This window comes from Equus caballus, chromosome 9, assembly GCF_041296265.1.
Source record: "Equus caballus isolate H_3958 breed thoroughbred chromosome 9, TB-T2T, whole genome shotgun sequence".
NCBI lineage: Eukaryota > Metazoa > Chordata > Mammalia > Perissodactyla > Equidae > Equus > Equus caballus.
Genome location: NC_091692.1, coordinates 14,769,209 through 14,790,675, shown reverse-complemented (window position 1 = coordinate 14,790,675; position 21,467 = coordinate 14,769,209). Strand labels below are relative to the sequence as shown.

At 40.4% G+C, this 21,467-nt stretch overlaps 1 protein-coding gene across 31 annotated transcripts in view; it reads right to left on the bottom strand.

The window, feature by feature from the left end:
- The window catches only part of EYA1 (EYA transcriptional coactivator and phosphatase 1), a 321,217-nt gene that overhangs the window by 66,311 nt on the left and 233,439 nt on the right, over positions 1 to 21,467 (bottom strand). For all 31 annotated transcript variants that reach the window (XM_070221423.1, XM_070221430.1, XM_070221427.1 and 28 more), the window contains 2 exons: positions 5,439 to 5,578; positions 4,010 to 4,093 (listed from right to left, as the gene is read on the bottom strand). In XM_070221423.1, the coding sequence (XP_070077524.1) occupies positions 4,010 to 4,093; positions 5,439 to 5,578 (224 nt within the window). The remainder of the gene's footprint in view (positions 1 to 4,009; positions 4,094 to 5,438; positions 5,579 to 21,467) is intronic.

The window sequence follows — 21,467 nt, the reverse complement described above, 5'->3', positions numbered from 1 at the left end:
TACGCAACAATAAAAAACAAGTATGAAACAAGACATTTGGGTACAAATATCTTGGGGAATCATGCTTGGAACATCAGCACAATACTTATTTGAGATATAAGTTTGGGGTGTGTGCTTTGATATTAGCAACTGGATTAATATTGTCTATTTTAAAGAGAGCATTCAATGAAAAAAAAATCAAGACTGGTTTTCTTCAGTGAAATTTGGGAATTTGGATTTAGTTTGAAAGCAATTTTTAAAAGTGCATTAAATGAAGAAAGCTAGGACAGATATTATTAACAACTTAATTTACAGTAACACCCATAGACTTCATTTTCCTGCTAATATGCTATTTCTTTTCTCTTCCGTAGCCAGACCTGTACTGTACCTAGCACCCTCCTTTTGTTCTCGTCAGCTTTGTTATAAAACAACACTTCCTTATAACACCAATATGCCTGCTTCCCACAGCTAGGATTACCTGGAAGGTGGGACATTCTCAAACTTTTTTTGTACATATTGCTGTAACATGCCCTAATTTTGCATTATATCAACTAGATCCTGTATCCCCTTACTGAATGGGCTACTCACTGAGTTGCCTAAGCTACTGTGACTAAGCTGCTTCTCAGGTATCTGGTTCCCATAGAGACAGAACAGCTATCACATTGTCAGGCATTCATTTCTTTATATGCCTGTAGAGTAAGGCTCGGCCACATGTGCCTTTGACAATGCTCAGGAACACCACTAAATCTGTCCTCCAAGAAAGGCAACTTGCCCCTGAACTGGTTTAAGACTTCTCTCCTCAGTGCCCTGGGGGAACAAAAAGGATGCAAGACATTCTGATTAGCTTGGTTATTCCTTGTTGAATCACACATTTTTACAGTGCATGACTGTCAGATTTGAGAGCAAATTCTGCCCAACTATAAAGTTCTCTAATAAAGAGAACATTAAGCAAACTTTCTCGCATGCTTCAGGCTACAATTCAACATCCTCAGCAATATGTCTTCAAAAGTCAACCTGTCAGGAAGAAATGCCTCCCGGAAATGGGAGGACAGGCCGACCACAAGTGCCCGGCACAAAGAAGGTGCTCATAAACATTTAGGGAGAAATCAAGCTAAGAGTGTCTGGTGAGCTTCTGAACCTGAGCTGTGAACTTATGACTTTAAATTTGACCTCTCCAGCCCTGACCACTCCCCTGGACCCCAGGCTCACCTTCCAACTGCCTCCTTGCCTTGGTTCACGTGGATGTCTAATGGGCATCTCAAACTTGTCCAGCACCGAACTTTTCATTTTCCCTCCAAATTAGTTCTTCCTCATCTCAACGAATATGCAACTATTCTCCCAGTTGCTCACGACAAAAACCGAGGAATGATCTTTTCACTCCTCTCTATTACTTACTGCCCACCAGCCCCATCCAAATCATTTACAAATTCTATTTCTCTACCTGCAGTAGAATCCCGAATCCACTCAGTTCTCTCCATCTCTGCTGCTAGTGCATCAGATCACTCCTTAACCCCACCTCTGTTCCCCTGCTCCTCTCTTCCTACCATTAATTCTCCACACACAGCCAAAGTAATCTAAAAATCTAAATTAGATCTTCTCATGTCCTCCCTTGAAGTCCTCCAATGACTTCCTATGGCATGTGCAATGAGCTTAACCCTCTTGTGAATGGCTGGGAGGCCCTTTGTACCTGTCCTCATCCCAGCCTACATCTCTCTTGACTCTGCATCTCCATCACTAAGGTTGGCCACACTGGCCTCTCTGTCCCTGAAACATCAAACCCTTTCTTACCTCTGCACTTGCTCTTTCCTCTGCTTAGAACACTCTTTCTCCAGATGGTCACACTACCGACCTGTCTCTTCAGGTCATTCTGACCTCAGGCTCAGTCATGCCAGGGAAGACCTTTCCCAACCAGGCCTTCTGAGGTTACTTTCTCCCCGACACCCATCAACTTAAAAATGAAGGATAAGCTTACATTTAAATATCTCAAATCACCCATACTTGAAAGAATATAGACATCTGGCTTTTGGATATTGTAGGAGATAAAACTTTTTATCACATGCCGTAGTTTGAGAAAACTAAACAAACTAACAATCAAAATACTACTTGACAAAGCCTCTAAATACTAATGGTTGACACTTAAAATAAAAGTCATGGTGTTTGTAATGTTTTGTTTAGACAATGTCAAGAATCTGAATGAAAGATTCTAAGGTGCCAGTGGTTTCTAGGTTAGGTGTGAATTCCATGTGTAAACCAATAATTTATGGCCAGAGATTAACACGAGGTCAGTAGGTCATGGGATGTTCACCACCTCACTCTAAGCTGACCCCTTTCAATGGCTAACAGAGCACTGATCAAAACAACTCTCTTTGCATCAATTTGGCTCTTAGAGAGAAAGCTTTTAAAGACTTGAGACTTTCAGGATGGTTTTCAAATGCTGGTTTTCTAAGTGCATCCTCTTTTCAACGCTTTCCTGTGAGTTCCAGTCAGTTTTCTTCCTTAGGAGTTAGTTGTAGGGATATTAAAATGGTTCGGCTACGAAGATCTTCAAGATTCTTCCTACGAACTACATTCCTACTAACACATTGAGGTTTCAGGTATTAATCTTTCATTAGTTCTGTAAGTAGCAGTTTTTGTAGAAATAGGGATAGTAAATAGCATTAATAGAAGGAGTAATACAAAAAACAAGGCAGCTAATATTTATTGATCCCTCTTATGTTCTAGCCACAAAGTAGAGACTTTCTCTGAATGATTAATTCTATGGCTTTATTTTTTATAATCTGTATTTTTGTTGTCTTCTTCTCATAGAAAATTGGTTTAACAATAAGATGGGGCACACTGTGTTTTATAGATAGCTTATTTCTAAATAGAAATTCAAACGGTGAAATACTCTTGCTCTTACAAATGTGCATTTTCCCAGCCTTTTTGGATTAGGTGTATCTTTAGGGTTATGAGAAGAAAAGCTGTGCTGTGAAGCTCAACTGACAACTCCCCTACTGTCACCTCAAGACTGTACCTACAGATCAGGCACTCAATATATATTTATCGAAAGAACGAATACCTGGATACAATCTGTAATGAGAATATGCAAATTTTATGGGTATAAATTTTAACACTTAATTATGATCAACACATGGAGTCACCAAGTAACAAAAATTCAGTTCCTAAGGCTCCAAACCAATAGCTTCAAGGATCTAAGACTTGTAATATTATTTCTTTAAAGATGAAAAAAATGAGAAATATCATATTCACAGGGTAATTTCAGAAATTACCTAAAGCCACTTTAAATAACATGATTTTTGTGTAGGAAACGCTTATGAAACCACCAAGCAATATATCAAAAAGAATTTCCAAAAGAATTTCCAATTTGGGGAAATCCAAATGCAGAACATTGAAACTGAAGTTCTACTCATGGAAGGTGGTCTGTAATATTATTCTCTACCTACAACACCAAGAAAAGTATTGTAACAAGTCAAACATGGATGTGCTGGTCTATTGTCATTCAGAGGCCCAATTTTACATACCATTCATGTAAATTTAGCCCTATAGCAAAGGGACTTATAAAGACAATCATAATAGGTGCTTTGAAAATAAAATATTAACACTGCTAATCACTGAAGACAATAGCAAGTAAAATATTTGCTCCATTGAATACGTTGGTAATCAAGAGAATAAAAAAGTGGGGCAAATAAAAAAATACAATACAAAAGCTCTTTCTATGTCATCTATATAATTGAATATTTCATCCTAGAATAGCATTCAATCACTTTTATTCATTGGCGTCTGAAATAAGAAGGAATTTAGTTGCACAAAGTTTATCTCATTTTTAAGGACCTACAAAAATCTCCTTTTGTTCATTCGTATGTTTTTGCCTTACATATATATTTGACTACATCAATAAATCAAGTTATTTTCCTTTTTGAATTTTAAATTTATTATTTAAAGTTATACTGCATTCCCATTTGGACAAAAACTTCAATTCTAGGCATATTTACCCTAAAGAAATTAAAAACTGATGCCTCTTGGTACTCACCCTCCCATATCTGTTGGCGTAGGACCCAGTAAGCAAGGAATGGAAAACAATGATTGTCTCGTCCAAGTCCCAGATGAACACTCTCTACAAAGGAAGAACCACATCAATGTGTCTTTCCCTCGGCCGAGAACCCTTTATTCAGTTAACTTCAACATGAAAAGTTCATCTTGAAATGGGTGACAAATGAAAAATCTGAATTTACTAATTTTTTTTTAAACCCAACTGTTCCAAAGAATATCTCCCAACTTTTCTCAGATATAACCTCAGACGAGGTACAAGAGGATAATTATGTTAGCAACAATGATATAAATAGAGGAAAGAAAAATAATATGCATCCTTTCTATTCTGCAGTAGCTTGTCAGTCTTAGTTCTGAAGAAATGACAAATGAGCTAAAGTGGGTCTGTTTGAACTTCTGAGACAGAGAGGGACAATCAATTAAAAATCACTCAGTTTAGCTTTTCCTTATCTCTGCTCTCTGTCCATTAAGAAGGGTTAAAATAACTAATCTTATGTTTTAGTCTCATCAAGCGAAGTATTAAAAAACGGCAAATAAAAACTAAAACTGTACATATCTATTCACCTTATGTACCTATTGGGTTGGTATCAAATGGATGGGTTCTAGATTGTCCCTGCCCCATTTTCTTCAGATGACAGATAGTTAACAATCTAGGCGGACACATCACACATGCTCTTGACATACACTTGGGGTATTTGGAATTTGAAGGAACTCATTTCAAAAAGGTCTTTGAGATACCACAAAGGGCCTCTAAGTCCTGCTTTTCTCCTTCCCATTCCCTCTTGCACTGGTACATATTCACACACATAGGTTCTGCTGGAAAATTTTCCTCTTTTCAGCCAAAATAATCATGTTTTCCCCCATCAGATTTCACTTTGGCAAAACCCAGCAACTTAATTGCAGTGGATTCAAGCCTATGAAATCTCCCACCTTTTAAGATTTTATTTAATCCCTCCTGCTTTTGAACTCCACCAAAACATGGCTCATAAGATGATTACCAGTTCAGCTTAGAACATTCCAGGTTTTCCCGTCTCAGCATACATAAGTGTGTCTTTAATTTCAAAGTGGATTTGACTAAGCATTTTTAGCACAACACTTACTTAATTGAAATGGCAATCATATAGAGCAGTACAAGAGAATTTTGTTCAAGCAGAACTATACAATTTATTATATTTTCTTTGACATAAACAGGTGCTTTACTATATAAAGTGGAAGAGAAAACAAATAATTGCTTTACCTATAATTCATATGGAAAAGAGAAAAAGTGCTTTACTTATAGTTAATATGGAAAAGAAGGCAGTAACTAAAGCATTTAGAGACCCTGATCCCTGTCATTTACATAGCAGGTATACAGAATCACCATTTAGCTACGAGACACCTTGTTATTTACTTGGGTATCGACAATGACATACCTCAAGATCAGAATCCGGGGGAGGTGAAGGATTATTGTTTCTTCGGCCCCGTCCACGTGACTTCCCATCTGAACCTCGACGCAATCGATCGGAATCTGAATCTTTAATGGGTGTTGCTGGGCTGTGGATTGTACTGTACTCTGTGGAAATACGGGAAGGCCTTTCATCTCTTGGTTCTATCACCATGGTGCCGAGATTAACCTTGTTTTAATTCATAGGGAAGTTTGAAGAGTAAAGTACATTTTATTCTCCTCAAATTCTATATTACCTGTTACTTGCATTGGTAAATAATTTATGAGATACTTCATTTTAAAGACTTGTTTTGAAGGAATGTGTGATCAGAAATAACTAAAATTTAATTGAGGGTGAGAGACAACAGGATGTACTAAGGTGCCTAGATTTTCTTTGTGGTTCTCTATGATTAGACAGTGTGCCTCCATCCCCACTTCCACATTTGCCTCTTTCATTCCACCAACAGCACCTGGCCATACTGAGATGTCCACACATTCGTCTTCCCAACTTAAGAAAAGGCTCTGGTTCAAGGAAAGAAATGAAAAGAAAAATCAGCTCTGGGGTAAGGAAAACTGAATCACCAGGCAGATTTTTCTTTGAAAATTTAAAATCTTCATTTTCTCCCTCATTTTCTGTGAGAACAAGGGAGTGATCAATAAGGAGAGCAGATGCATAGGCAATGCCCATACTCTGCACAGCAGTCATCACAGGTTCTTCCTGTGTCTTGGTCTTTTTGAACCCCAAATCCCAAACAGGCAGCATATTAAAATTATTCATTGGGGTACCTCAGAGAAACCATGGAAATAATCACACAGAAACCACAAAATAAAGGACAACCCCCAACCAGGACAGAGGAATGGCTGGGCAGTGGTTGTGGGGTTGGGGAGAGATTCTTAGCCTGTTTCCGGAATGAACCAAAAACCACTTACTCTCCCCTTCATATGGTTTTTTCTCCGTTCATCCAGTTCACTCATCAGACAATCTCCACCTTCCCAAACTCCAGCTGAGCCTCTGTGCTGTCTCTCCCCACAGAACTCTCTGCCAGATTTCTCTACTCGGTATGGGTTGGAATCTCCCAATCTAATATGAGGAATGATTATTCTTACTGAGACATTGTTGATGTTACATTTCACCAAACAGAAAACGATGGAGAATGGGTGAAGACCTGCTAACCTTCATTAATGTGCTATCAGCCTTGACTCTACCAACAAGGCCAGCCATGTGTCAAACCATGCGGTCACAGTATCACCTCCAATTTTAAGCCTTGAGTCAAGGTAGATCAGATGGACTTTGACGGAGTAAATTCCATTTCTAAATCAGATGAAACAGCCTTTACCTCCTGTTTAACCTTAAAACCTAAACAGATTCCTAGCACTTTTAGATGAGACTTTTTCATGCCCTCTGCCACAGCACACAAGATGGCGAACTTCCTCATAGAAACGGGACACATGATCCTCATACCCAGAAACCACCTTAATGACTTACAAGCCTATTAGTTAATTACGGCCACAAAGTTCAAAACAACTCCGCTCAATGGTCAGTTTAGGTAATTATTGGGGAAGCATTTTTGAGCTAGCTTGTTTTGTAGAACTGTTAGAATACAGTGCTGGCTGGTCAGAGTTAAGCCAAAATCTCAAAATCTACATTAGATCCTTTGCTTGCAGAGGGAGATGACTGTGCATCCTCTCCTCAAGACCTTCCAAATGAAGCTTCTCTTTTCCATATTTTACAGAGAATTAGGAGCTCCAAGTTTTTAAGCAGCTCAATGGATTCAAACTTGTATTTTGAGAAAAAAGTCTTGGCCTTCCTTTTCTTTAAATACTCTGCAATCTACATCTCCATACAGAATATAGCCACCATCCGAGACAGGACACATATCAATCTTCTGAAAAGTTTCAAAATGAAGCAGTCACTTTGCAACTGGCACAGCTGGCATCAAATTCGACCTGTACTTCAAGCAGTTGACTGCAAAGTCTATCTTCAATTGCGAGCTCTCCTGCTTTTGGAAGTTCATATTTGAGAAGAAGCCAAAAGACATCAAGCGATGTATCTATCACATTCCGTCTTTTGCCTTGACTTCCAGATAGTTTAGAGTTAATTTTGTCCTCAAAGTAACTTATCTTACCTAGGTTTTCTTAGCCTAGATATCTTCCTATTGATTGCCCATTCCTTTATTTCTTGGTGTTTACTTCTTTATCTCGGCTCTAAAAACCCCATTCAATCTTTAAAAATATATTCCATCTCAATTTGTTTTGGAAATAGCAAAGCTATAATTAAATTGATTACTCACTTCTGTAAACCTCCCCTCAAAGAAAACAAATTCAATGAGCAAAGCATACAGGAAGATTTTTAAATCATGTTATCTAAAGTTTTTCCAGGTAGAGATAAAAAGCCCTAAAACATGGACAATCTGACACCTTTAAATATTAACACACACACAACACACACACACAAACCTACCTTACAGGCCTCAATTTATTAGAAGGAAGATGAAATTTAAACGATGCAAGCTAGTTTTAAACAAATCTCTTCCTCTTTGTTCTATGAGGTGGAATTAAATCCTTCTACTCTCCTAACCTCCTCTCCTGCCTCTAACTTCTCCTTCCTCCTACTAGTGCAAAACAACTCAACAAATAATTTAATCTTCTAATCCACCAACATCTCAGGTTTCGTTAAAATCCTCTTCAAACTGTTCAACTTTACCCCTGCTAAGATAATGGATGTGAAAGAACTCAGAAGAGCGTTCACATCCTTTAGGAAACATTGATTGAATGTTCACACTGTTCTAGGCACTGTACTTGGAGCTTGAAGTATAATGATGTACTAAATGGATATGGTTCCTGCCTTCTTGGAGCTTAAAATTCAAAGGAAAGCACTGACTGATGGAAAAAAAGGAGATCACAAAACAATGTGGAAAGGGTTATGACAAGGGAAAGGAGGAATGCTAGGAGACCACAGAGGGAGTCCACATAACTCAAATTTACAGGGGTATGGAAGTTTCCTGAAGATGGAAGACAAGCTCACTAGTAAAAAGGGAATGTAAACATGCTCCAGGCAGGCACACGAGCATGTGTGAAGGTGCAGAGACAGAGAGCATGCTGAAGAACTGAAAAAAAATCAATCCGACCTGAATCTCTGGAGGAAGAGTAGAGAGATGAGGCTGGGGCGGCAGGCAAAGAATTCAACGAGAGAGTGATTCAATCAAATTTACATTTTAGATAGATGACTCTAGCTCCAATCTGGTGAGGGTATTGGAGGCAAGTGAAGACTGGGAAAGGGAGACCATCCAAGAGGATAATTCAATAATCCAGGTGAGGGATGATGGTGGTGCGGATGCAGATAGTGGGGAGGAGGGAGAGTTACAGATTTGAAGTGTCATTAGAAGGTAAAACCAATAACTAACTGAATAAGGTAGGAGGAGGAAGTCAAAGATAACGCTCATGCAGATTGTAATACAAGGTATGGGACGTAGGAAGAAAAAGGGGTTATAGGGAAGAGTGTAGGTAAGAATTCAGGTTCAGCTTTGGACATATTGAACTTTAAGAGTCTGTGGGCATTCAAGTAAAGATGTCCAGTAGCCTGTTAGATTGCTCTGACACTCGGAGAAGAAATGTGGGCTGGGTTTAGGCTTGGAAATTAATGCCAGGTATAATATAATTAAAGAAATGAGTGTAATTAAAGACACACAGTGTGTGTAGAAGGGATAGGCAGAGGAAGATGGGTGGGGTGTGTGGAGGAAAGAATATTTCAGGAAGGAGATAGGGATCAATAACTTCAGATTGGCCAAGAGATAAAGTAAAATGAAGAGTGAATCCAAGAGTATTTCAGAGCCAAAGAGGTCTTTAGTACACATGGTGAAAGTACAGATCTGAGAAGTATTTGTTAGGTATATTGGTGGGATAAAAATGAGACAGCAGAAGGTAGAGGAGTAAGTCGGGGTTAAAACTCCTAAAATGTTGCTGATGACCCTATAATGGTCAAATCTAATAATTGTTTTTTAGTCCTCACTCTTATTTGACACCTCTGTGGCTGTGCTGTTGCTCCTTTAAACTATGTACCATTAGAAGAACCTGACTTCCCTTCCTTCTGCTTCTCATCCTACCACTCACACTATTTCTTCTCAGTCTCTTTGGAGACCTCTTCCTCTGCCTGAAGCTTAACTGTTAGTCTTGTCTCCATCAGTGACACTGAAAGTGCTGCTTTGGGACAAAATAAGGAGTTGGCATCAGGATGCAATGCAACGCTTCCTTCATCAAAAAGTCTTGCTAAGATTTTTTTTTAAAAGTCAGCCAAAGTAAACAGTGTTCTTAGTGACAAAGTTGCTTACATTCTGAAGTACATCCCTGACGTTATCATGGACTAGAAATAAACTGGTGGATAGGCAGCCAGTTGTGGACTCTATTTTGAGTAGCAGTGCGCTAGAGTTTCCTTTATGGTCCTCTTATCTCAGCAGAGGCTCTCAGTGGTTGGTAGCATTGGTGAGTAGGTTTTCAAACACCCTTAGGTAACCATTCTAAAGCTCTACCTTCTGATCTCTTGACCTGAATATCCCACTGTTTTCTAGACCTCTGTATCTGAATATGCCATGGACACCACAACTAAAGTTGTCCCAAACTGAATCCTCCTTCTTTGTTAGCAAGTCTGATTAATGGTACCAAGATCTACCCAGTTTTCTAAGCCAGAAATTCCTTACTGGTTCCATCAAATCAAGAGTAAGTCCTATGGCTTTTACCCCCTAAAGACTTTTGTTCTAAGTTCAGGCCCTCATCATTCTTTGCCTCAATTCTTACAGTAGGCTGTTTCCAAGCTTGCTACTACAGCCTTTAAACTGTCATATGCGCCACTGTGACAGAGGGCTTTAAAACCCTCCAATGCTCCAAACTCCCTGTGTGGAAAAGGAAGGACAGTATAGATTACAGGACATTGAGCTGCGGACTCAACTGCCACATTTCAAATCATGACCCCACTACTTATCAGTAGTATGGCTTTGTGAAAGTTATTTACCTTTTCTATGACTCGGTTTCACCATCTGTAAAGTGGGAATATGTGAGAGAAAATGAAACTAACATACATTTAAAGGTACTTAGAACCGTGCATGGCACTAGCATTCTATGATGTTAGCCAAGTTGAAAAAGTCCCAATGAATCACGCTCTGACAACCTTCTCTCTAACTGCTCTCTGCCCTTCATAGTCTGCACTTCAGAAAGACACACCTAATTATCTTTGTTCTCTGAAAGTGCCATGCTGTTTCACGCCTGTGAACATAACATTCCCTTTTCTTAGAATGTTTTTCTGAACTCTTACGCACTCCTCTGATCTGTCTGTGAAATTCCTATTAACCCCTAAAGATCAAACTCAAGTATCTTTTTTGTGAACTCTCTAATTAATTCATGGTTCCTCTTTTGAAATTACTTTTATCTCTACTATAGGATTATACAATTTTTGCAATTATTTATGTTTGCAGTAGACAATAAATAATTTGATTGAATCATTTTCAGCAAATATCCATCATTCTCACTCTTTCAGGGCAGAATCTGGTGGCAGTAGTTTTTTATACTGAGTCCAGAATGCAAAGACATTAAAAAAATGGATAATTAATAGAACAAGTGTTTCTCAACCTTAGCTCTTACTCTATTAAATCTATGAGGATTACCTAATTATTTCCACTAGCTAGTCAAAATATTTACAAATGGGAAATAGCAATTATTTTTAAAGCTTATTTAAAAGTTAATGTTTACATATTCAATCATAAAATATTAAAATCTACATAAGATCATTAAAATTCTACACTTGTAAATACTATCAAAGAGTTCCATAAGTCCTTCAATATTGAAAAGAAGAACAGAGCACTGGAATTCAGAAGATTTCACCTAGGTGCCTGTGGTTCCTTTAGTTCCTCTGAGGTCTTAACTCCTACTTGAGACTTGCATAAGTGACCTCCATATTTTTCAGTCCTCATTCTCTTTGTTTGTCAAATTGAGGACACAGCCTAGGTTACCTAGCTTTAAAGTTCTATTATTTACGGATGCACAATATTTACCCTATCTTTCTAACTGTTACTTATTGGTCTCTCTCTCTTAGTCACCTTTAGACTAATCTATCTAAATACCTTGGCCAACTCCAACTTTCAGAAACCATCAGGGTTTACTGGCTCCTGTATCCAGTCCAAACTCCTTCACCAGTTTCATTTCTCATGACTCCCTCAACACGTTACCTACTTTCTTATACATATTGCCTAATAGTTCTCAAAAGGATCGTAGCAATAGAAATTCTGTCAGTTTTACCACAGCCACACACTGACTGTCACTGTTTTAAAGAAGTTGTCGCTATTTTATTAGGTGAAGAATCAGAGTGTGTGATTCTAACTGGGGGATGTTGGAGATACTTGCATATATGTGCTTGAAAATTTTATTTCCTTCTATGAACTGTCCAAATCCTTTGCCAATTTTTTATATTCCTTTATTGATTTATATAAAAGTTTTAAGCCCTTTTCAATATTTGCAGGCACTTTTCCAAGGCTGGTATTTGTAAAGGCAGTAGTTGTAAAGGAAGAGGAACACGGGGTTCCTGTGGGCCCCCTTCTCTGTGTTTTGGGAGGATGGAGGCCCTCCTTGCTCATTTCTAAGTCTAAGTGAGGTGAAAGACTGCTCCCCTGAAACACAATTAGTAACCGGACTCCTTGTGGAGAGGAAGCTCTTGTCACATGTATAATGACGGTGGGTTGAGGCCAGGGGGGCTCCTATCTCTAGCTAGACTCTGAATCTCTGCTAAGACAGCACAGATTACAAAATGAAGTGCAGAGCTGCTTGGGAAATCCTTATAAAGATGATCTGAATTTACTGAGCCAGAGACATGGTAAACAATAATTATATTCTATTTGCTGCTACAGGGGGACTCAGATAAAAAGAACAGGGTGGATTACTTCCCTAAGAGCAGAAATTATCATGTTTGAAACTCAAGCCTTAAAGTACATGGGACAATTATACCAGCGAGTATGAAGAAGATGCCAGATGGCAACTGACACTGAGGGACCCCCGAACTTTGCGAAGCTGAAAAGCAACATGTATAAGTAAAAGTCATCTTAAAAGGCGTCATATCAAGTCAAAATCAGGAAGAGTGAAAGAAAGAATGTAGAGAGGTTAATTCTGAATCAATGAGGACAGGCTATCAAGGTCCCCCTGGCATGTCCCACAGGGAGGCAGATGGAACCCGCTTGATGCTGCTGGCCAAGAGAATCCTATACATCCACTGGGTATGTTTCTGTTCATAATTTTTTAAATTGGTTTTCCTATGGGGTAAAACTGCTTTGTATAACTGAGTCTGATTACTTTAAGGTAAATAAGGAAATAAGGGATTGCATCTCAATCCAGGGATGGGTTCTGTAATCAACACACAAGGTGAAAACCGCATTTCATCAAAATTACCCAGAAATTCTCTCAACCAGCTACACCGTGAGAGGCAGTGGCAGTGAAACCGACTGGTGGGAGGGTGGGGTACGGCTCACACAGGTCATGGTGAGGTGTGGGGCTGACTTGCCCACACTATTTAACTTTAAGTCTCCTTTTGTTTATTTGTAAACTCTAATGCAGGGGTCAGCACATTTTTCGATAGAGTCAGATAATAAACATCTTAGGCTTTGTGGGCCATATGATCTCTGTTGCAATGACTCAACTCTGTCCTTATAGAGCAAAAGCAACCACAGACAATAAGTTAACAGAGGAGTACAGCTGTGTTTCAATAACTTTATTTACAAAACGGATTAGGCTTATGGGGGCATAAAACTGTAGTCATTAAAGTAATTGTGGGTTGCTAATAGATTCAAGTAAGTGACTCTGTTAGGACTACAAAATTCAAGGAAGTGACTGTTGTCTGACTTCTCTGGATGCCAATGCTTCTTTTTAATTTTTTTTTTTCCTGAGGAAGATTAGCCCTGAGCTAACATCTGTACCAATCTTCCTCCACTTTATACATAGGTTGCTGCCACAGCATGGCTGATGAGTGGTGTAGGTCTGTGCCTGGGATATGAACCCACAAACCCGGGCTGTCAAAGTGGAGCATGCTGAACTTAACCACTACGCCACAAAGCTGGCCCCAGATATCACTTCTTTCAAACTGTTGCAAACATTGAGTTAAAATTGTGTGGTAAAGATAATATGTGAAACATGTTGCTGACCTAACTGGAGAACAAAGTGCTCGTTTTTTTGGAATTGATAATAAGCAGAGAAGGAATTTAATATGTACTTTTTTAAAGGCCCCATCCCAGGTGGTAAGGGTGCTGAGCCATGGTGCTATCAGAATGTATCTACCTTGAATAGGCGAACAAGACAGAAGAGGATAAGATTTTGTTTTTCTCATGAACACAGTAACTTGACATGCAAAACAGATTACAGGGTCTCCTTGGGTAAGATACAGGCACCAGACATACATCCTGGGAGTGATTTTGTGTTCTCATCTCTAACAGAACGGCTCGGTGCAGGCACCACGCCTAATGAAACCGCTGTAAGATGGGCACTGTTCCAGGTGTGTGGCCTTGGGGACACCTTTTTATTTGGCTCTTTGCAGCTGACTGAACCTGGAGGACACAGTCACAAACTACCTGAGCAGGCAAGCACATCAGTGACACTCAGTGATGAGCTAAGCTATGTTTCTGAGAAAAGGAAAATTCTAAGGCCTGCCATTGTCAAGCTGTTCACTCTCCAGGAGATTTAGGAAAGTTAGGTGAAAGGGCAAATGGAAAAGGGGCACATACAACCTTTTACACTGAACACTTAGATTTTCCTTGACTTACAGTGACCTCCAACAACTGAATCTGACAAATATTCCTTACCAGGCCCACCTCCAGTCTTCTGACAACGTCTTGTAGAACGGATTCTCCTCTGCCGTAAGGCAGTTGGGGAAAAGGCTGCCTGGCATCAACCTCTATAGTCGGAGATCCTCAGCGTTGAAAACTGAAATTCCTATTATTCTCAAAACTCTAAAGAAATTCCAGGGGTGGCCTAAACTTCATGCCTGAATTCTCGTGACAGAACACAAATGCTCATAATAGAGAAAGTATGCATATGCACACATTGATTCCGATAACTTGCTTTTTTTCCCCCAACAAAAGGGGAACAGTGTTGGAAAACTTCTTTAAAAAGGTCTTTATATACTGTTTTTAAAAACAGTCTTTGAAACAAATCAACTCAAAGCAGCTACGAAATAGGTCATGTTATCCTGGCACCGGATCTAAGCTTTCATTTATATTGTGCCCTTCACTACAGAGTTTGGGGAATGAATGGGGAGGATTTTCTTATTTTTTTAAATGGTCTTTAATGCCACAGGTACCCTGAGAATGGACTGCAACCTCCCATAGTGCTGAGTTTCACTTTTTCCCACCTTCCCTTCCCACCACCGTGACTTGGTGGAATTCTGACTCAGGAGACGCCACCAGTGAAATTTTCTAAATAGCTCTTTTCTGCTCGCTTTCTTAGAACACTCCTATACGTGCATCCCTGTTAATCTGTGAAGGGCGTAGCTTCTGTTTGGATTCGATCTTTCTTTCTTAAGCTTTTGACAGAGAGGTAAATACGTAATGCTTCCTTCTCAGGGAGCAGTACCCCCAGCCAGCGCCCCTGAGTCTGCTGACCTTCAGCCGTGTTTGATCAGATTCCACTGGCACCTGTGTACCAGGTCAGCTTTGTGGATGTGTGATCTGTTCAGTCTCAGAGCCACGTGATCAGATGGGTCCTGCACTTAGTTTCATGCTCTGCTGTGCTGTCTTGAAATTCTTTACTTGTGAACAACGGGCCTGCATTTCCATTGTGCACTAGGGCCCACAAACACCATAGCTGGTCCTGCCTGTGTTATCACAAATCCCCAAGCCAGTGAAGCATGAGCTCCTGAGGGTGACGTGGGAAGACAGAACACCTTCTCAGTGCCAGGCCACGTGCTAAGCAGTAGGGATCCAAGTGAACAAGACGACAGTCCCTGCCCTCACAGAAGCTGAGGGCTGCCTGTATCTACTAGTACTGGGGTGTCAGAGACAACAGCACGGGACAGCCTGCCACTCTTCCACGACCAAGTCTGCTTCATGGTAACAAGCAAGAAGCCTGGCTGCTCATTCACTGAGAAAGAGAAGCACTCGCCCTCTACACTCTCTCTGCCTGGGTAAACCCACCTACCAGTACTTTCTATGCACGGTCTGCCTTCCCTCTTGTTAAGATGGATGATCTTTCTGTGTTCCCAAGGCCAGGTCCTCATCTGGGCCTAAGATCCCAGCACCCCTCCACTACTTCAACCAGCATTCCCCTTTCTCTGGATCACTCACATATGCATACGAGCTGGATGCATTTCTTGCCTAAAAAATACCTGCAACTTCTTCCTGTAGTTTCTGCCCCATTTCTCTATTACCTTGTGGTTTAGAGCAAAAATAACTAAGATAATTGTGACTATCTTCTACATAAACTTCCTCTCCTACCATCCCCTTTGAGCCCACGAATCACGCTGTTCTCACCAACACCCCACTTTGTCAAGATCACCAATGACTGCCCCCTGCCCCCACCACCCTATCGAATCCAATGGTCAAGTCTCAAATTCCATCTTTCTCAAACTTTCACCAGCATTGTACACAGCTGATGGCTCCTTCCTTCTGCAACACTTCCTTCCCTTGGCCTCTGGGAGGCCTCGTTCTCGGCTGCGAGGCCTGGGGCTCAATGCGGGGCTCTCTCCCCTTCTGTATTTACACTCGCTGCCCTGGTCAACTCATCCAGGCACATGAGCTTTAAATGGCATTTATGATGACTTGCAAATGTAGGCCCTAAACTATCCTATGAACATCAGACTTATTTACCCAACAACTTACTCCCCACCTCCCCCTGGGGTCTCTAATAGGCATCAAAACTTAACATGTGCTAAAAAAAAAAAGTCCTGATTTCTCCAACAACACTTTCTCTTCCCATTGTTTTTCCCCATATCAATAAATGGCAAATGCCTTTTCCAGCTGTTGGGCCAAAAACTGTGGTGTCATCCATGATTCTTTTCTTCCTACTCCTCATAGTCAATCTATCGACAAATCCTGGTGGCTCTACTTTCTAGTCTCTTTACAAATCTGACCACTTTCCCCACGTCTGCCCCCAGCACGCGAGCCTGGCCTGCTACCCCTCACCCGGACCACTGGCACCACCTCCTACAAGATCGCCCCCTTCCCCTTCTTGCCCAGCTACAGCTCTTCTCTGCCCCCAAACAGGCAGTTCTTTTCAAACGGAATGACAACATGTCACTTTTCTGCTAAAACACTTCTCACCTAATTCAAAATGAAATCCAAAGTCCTCCGGAAGCCCACATGCCTGCTACGATCCGGCCTCTCTACCTCCCTACCCTCACCCACTACTCTATTCCCCCAAAACGCTCCAACGACACTGGCCTTGGGAACTGTGTTTCCTCTCCCAGAACACTCTTCCCCCAGATATTGAGGTGGCTTTCTCCTCATGTCTTTTGGGTCTGCTAAAATGTCACCCTGCCCGACCACTCTTCTGAAATCATTTACCTGCCCTAACTCTATCCTCTGTATAGACCATTTAATCCTTCCAGGTACTTCTGACAACCAGATGCATTTTATATTTACTTGCTGTCTGTGTCCTCTGGTAGAATGTAAACTCCCTGAGGGCAGGGACCTTATTTTGTTCAATGCTGAGTGTCCCAAGTCTAGAACAGTGCCTGGAACACACTAGAAGCTCAGTGAATATCTGTTGTTGAATGAGCTAACAGCCTGGCATGTGGAACATCCCTGGTTCACAAAACGCACATGATCACCAATGATTCCCTCATGTAAAATTCTATTTAATCACTCTCTTAAGGAATGTGTGGCAGGTAAGTACTTATCAGTCTGCCTGCATACTCATTCAGGGAGGGTCTGACAGGAGGAGAACTCAGACACACCTGGTTCCTTATTCCATCTTCTGGGTTCAGTTTATTTCGTACAGTACAGAACTAGGAGTAAACCTCACCCTTCATGATGAAAGAAAAGTGAGCCATATTAGGGTTGAAAGTAGAAGAGTGGATTGAACAGGGTCTCCTCTGGGCTTTGAGATATTTCTCCCCCTCCACCTGCCTCCTTCTTCACACATCTGACTTGACTCTTCTCAGAGACAGCATCACTTCTCTAAGTCAGAAGTCTTGCTTTGCAGGGATGAGGACAAAGACAGGCAGCACAGCCTCTGATGGGCACCTGCCTGGGGAGGTTGGGCTGGAAGTTTGGGGCCAGTGGAGAGGAACAGCCTAGGACCAAAGCTTAGCTACATGGATTACTGAACCAGCACTAACTCCGACAAGGTGACCTTCCTTCCTTTCAATGTTTGGGAGATAGTCCACCTGTGGACAGGGTGGATCTTGCAAATTTTGGTCCATCTCCACAGCCTCCTTAACTTACAGGACAGAATATGGAAAATTGAGCAGTTCAAATTTCATCATAACAGACAGCGTAACCTACAAGTTCAGACAGTAGGATCTGAACAGGCTTGGCAACTTGTAATTTATATAATTACCTGGATGTTATCTGGACTTCAGTTTCTTTGAGAGTAAAATGAGGACAGCACCACTGTAAAGATTATTTAAGATAACGCATGCTAACATATTTTGTATAAACACGTTAGTGTTGTTATGTGATGTGAATTGTTCAGTCACCTCTCTGGGCATAGTTATCTTGTTCTTAAAGATGATCATAAAGTGATCTTCCAGCTCAAAAATGTTTTCATCCTTCAGTGAAATTTAAATATAGTTTAAGTTCTGATGGAAACAGCACCATCAGTGAGTCCATTTAAAAGGGTCTATTTCTCTTTTCTTGAATGAATATCCCTTCCCTCTCCTCTGTCCCACACTCATTTGCATCTTCCAGGGCTGAGGATAAATTTCACTTCCTTTATTAGCTTTTTCTCCAAACGCTTTACATAAGAAATCTCTGTTCCTGCATTCTTCCGGAGCACTTTGCTGTTGCTTCTAGCAGGACATTTTTTTTAACTCAACCTTGATTAGATTTGGCTGTTCACAAAAAAAATGCTTCTTGAGGACAAGGAACAACCCTCTTGCTATCCGTATTCCTACAGAATCTGAGAGGACTTCGCAATTAAGAGATGCTCAATGAATAGTGAACAGAATGGTGAAGAGCATCATCAAACCCTCATTTACATGTGGCAGGAGAAGAAACTGTGCTTTCTGCTTTGCCTTCAACAATGGAATGCAATGTAATAGCAAGACTAAGGAATAAATCTCAAGAGAAATGTGCTTCCTCAATAACCTTTGTCAATATCAAAGCTGAGTCATGGGAGGTAATTAGATGAATAAAAATATTGAAACAGACACTTTTGGGAAAACACTAAATGGGAAACTGGAAAGGAAAGATACTCCCGAGAAAGGAAGTTCTTAGAATGCTTCAAGGGAGAACATTTAAAACGTTGTCAGGGATAGAAAATAAACAGCAGAAGTTGAAAACCATGTCAGTGGTAGAGAAAATGAATTCTTACATTTGAGAGGCATTTTACAATTGGCAATGTGCGTTTTTATATGAATTAGCTGAACTGAAATGAATAATAAACGTATTAATTAGAGCAGGTTTGGGACTTTGAACAGAGAGGAGAAAAAAATGGAGCGTGTGTGCTCTTGGGAGGCTGTAATTATGAGAATCTTGGAGAGGTTTTTGTGCACATATTAAGCAAAATGGCGACGTTTAAAAACGTGGTTGTGATGTAATTTGCAAAACAAGTGTTTCCTGAGCATGGAGTAGTTGTGGTGAATCTTTTCTCTGGCCCTTATTCTTGCTGAACAAAACATTTTAATTCTTAATTTTATTTTCTAGAAAATTTATATCCTACCTTTCTCCAAACAGGTTTAAGATAACCCACCAAATATATACACAATGACTATAGAATAACCTTTTAAAAATATGAATGAGTACATCAGAAGAAAACTGGAGGTGGGAAAGGTAAAATAAAGTGAGAAGAGACAGTGGTCAGCATAGGTGTGCTGGTCCTCAGGTCTGCAGTCAATGAGGCAAGGGTACACAGAGCTCTATGGCTCACGGGTGCAGAAGATGAGGTAACCAATTTCTCTACAGAAACATAGGTGGCCCTAGTATAGAGATGAGACAGAAATGTTCAAAGACTTCTCATGGAGAGGATGTTGGGTGACGCCAGGGACATACCCTCATGATAAATCAAACAGCAAGTTTTACAAGATTCTTACTTCTAAGAACCCTCCCATAAAAACTTGTGTAAAATAAAACCAAAGGCAAGGAAACTTGTTGACTAATCTTACAGAGTTAATCAAAGTCAGAGATCAATAAATATTAATTGAATTAATTTTAGGGAATTGCTTTGACTTCTCTATCTGTATTTTATAACCATTACTTTCCTTTCACAAAATCACTAACTGAGGTCTCCCAGGTAAATTAATTCCTCAGTCAAGGTCTAGTAACTAAATTAAGAGAGCTTTATTGTCCCTGGAGTATGGCCATTATCCACTCTCTAGTACTCTATGGACAACCTCAGAGGAACTTCTACCATCCTTCCCACACATTTCAACCCCTGGTTCAGCCCTCCCCCAATTATTTTATGTGAAGGAAACTGGTGAACCACATTTTGGGGGCTTTAGTTTCTGAAACAACCACAATGCACAATGCACCAGAGTAATATCTTTAAGAGGAAAGAACACATCAGCTTCCTGAGGCCAGGGACCTTGCCTTTCCTGTCACCTGTATATCCTCAGCACCAAGCACAGTGCCTGGCACACAGCAAGCATTTATAAATATCTGTTGAATGTATGAATGGAAGAGATGAACATTTGAGGGCCTAGTCAGTCACTTCATTGGCCACTTACATAATTTCATTCTCCCATTCATCCTATACACAAGAGTGGTACCATCTGACCTATGCAGAATAAATAATAGAACCAGGATTCAGACCTAAGTTAGCCCAACTCCAAACGCCTAGCCACCACTCCAGTTTCTCTCAACTGCATTCCAAGGAAGTGTGGTGCCCAAGAGAGGCTCATAGATTTCCCTGTAGGAGTAGGGGTGGGTGCAGAGTGGTACCCAGCCAGGTATGTCTGGGAAGCACTGTCCATCATATTCATTTCTCAGTGAATATTACTGTATCAAAGGATCAGAAAAGCCTTAAAGTGAAGGAACCCTAATAACTTTCAACCTGAGAATTTGTGTCCCTAACTGATCCTACCTTGGAATTCCTTAAAGGACATCCATGTCCCTCTTCAGGAGGCAGTCATGCTGGCCAGGGCAGTGTGGGAAAGGCCACAGCACATCCTGCTGTCTCCCAAGGCTGCCACTCCAGCATGTCATCAAGAGATGAGACCGATGATAGGTGTGCTGCTTTGGAACAATTTAATCTTCAGTAAGGTGAAGGTCTTAGGCAAAAGAATTCATAAGGTCACTTCTGACTTTAAAATTCAAAGCTCCCCTATTCCCAATTGCTAAATTTACTCAAGTGGATTTGGAGATATAAGAGAGTCATCAATTTACAAGTCAGCTATGTTCTAAATATGTTTAAATCAGTTATTTGAAACTCAGAAGCTATTTTCTCACGGAAACCATGGTAGCCATGATTTCCAAACCAATCCAACCTAGGTAAACACTGCACATATACAATGTAAAATATTAGAAATCTGCACTCCAATTTTAGCAGTTACATAAAAGTGAAAAACAGTAAACTTTGTCTTAAAGAATGAAACTGAAGAAAATGTAATTTTAGTTTTATGAAGAGGTACTTGAGAAAGTTTCTAAGGGGTCATATAAATATTTTCCAAGTGTTAGAAGGTGACCGTACTGGATCAAGATGTCTACCTTCACTTTAAAATGGATGGCTTCCCTTTTCCTTGATGCAAGTATATCATTATTCCTACACTTAGTGCTCATCGACCACGAGCTGTAAGTAGAGAAATAAAGACAAAAAGAAAGGGAAAAGTTGGTAAAGTAGAGAATGAGGCCCTTGAGGGGGAAGACGAGGGAAATGGTAAAGAAGAGAAGTTGTGGAA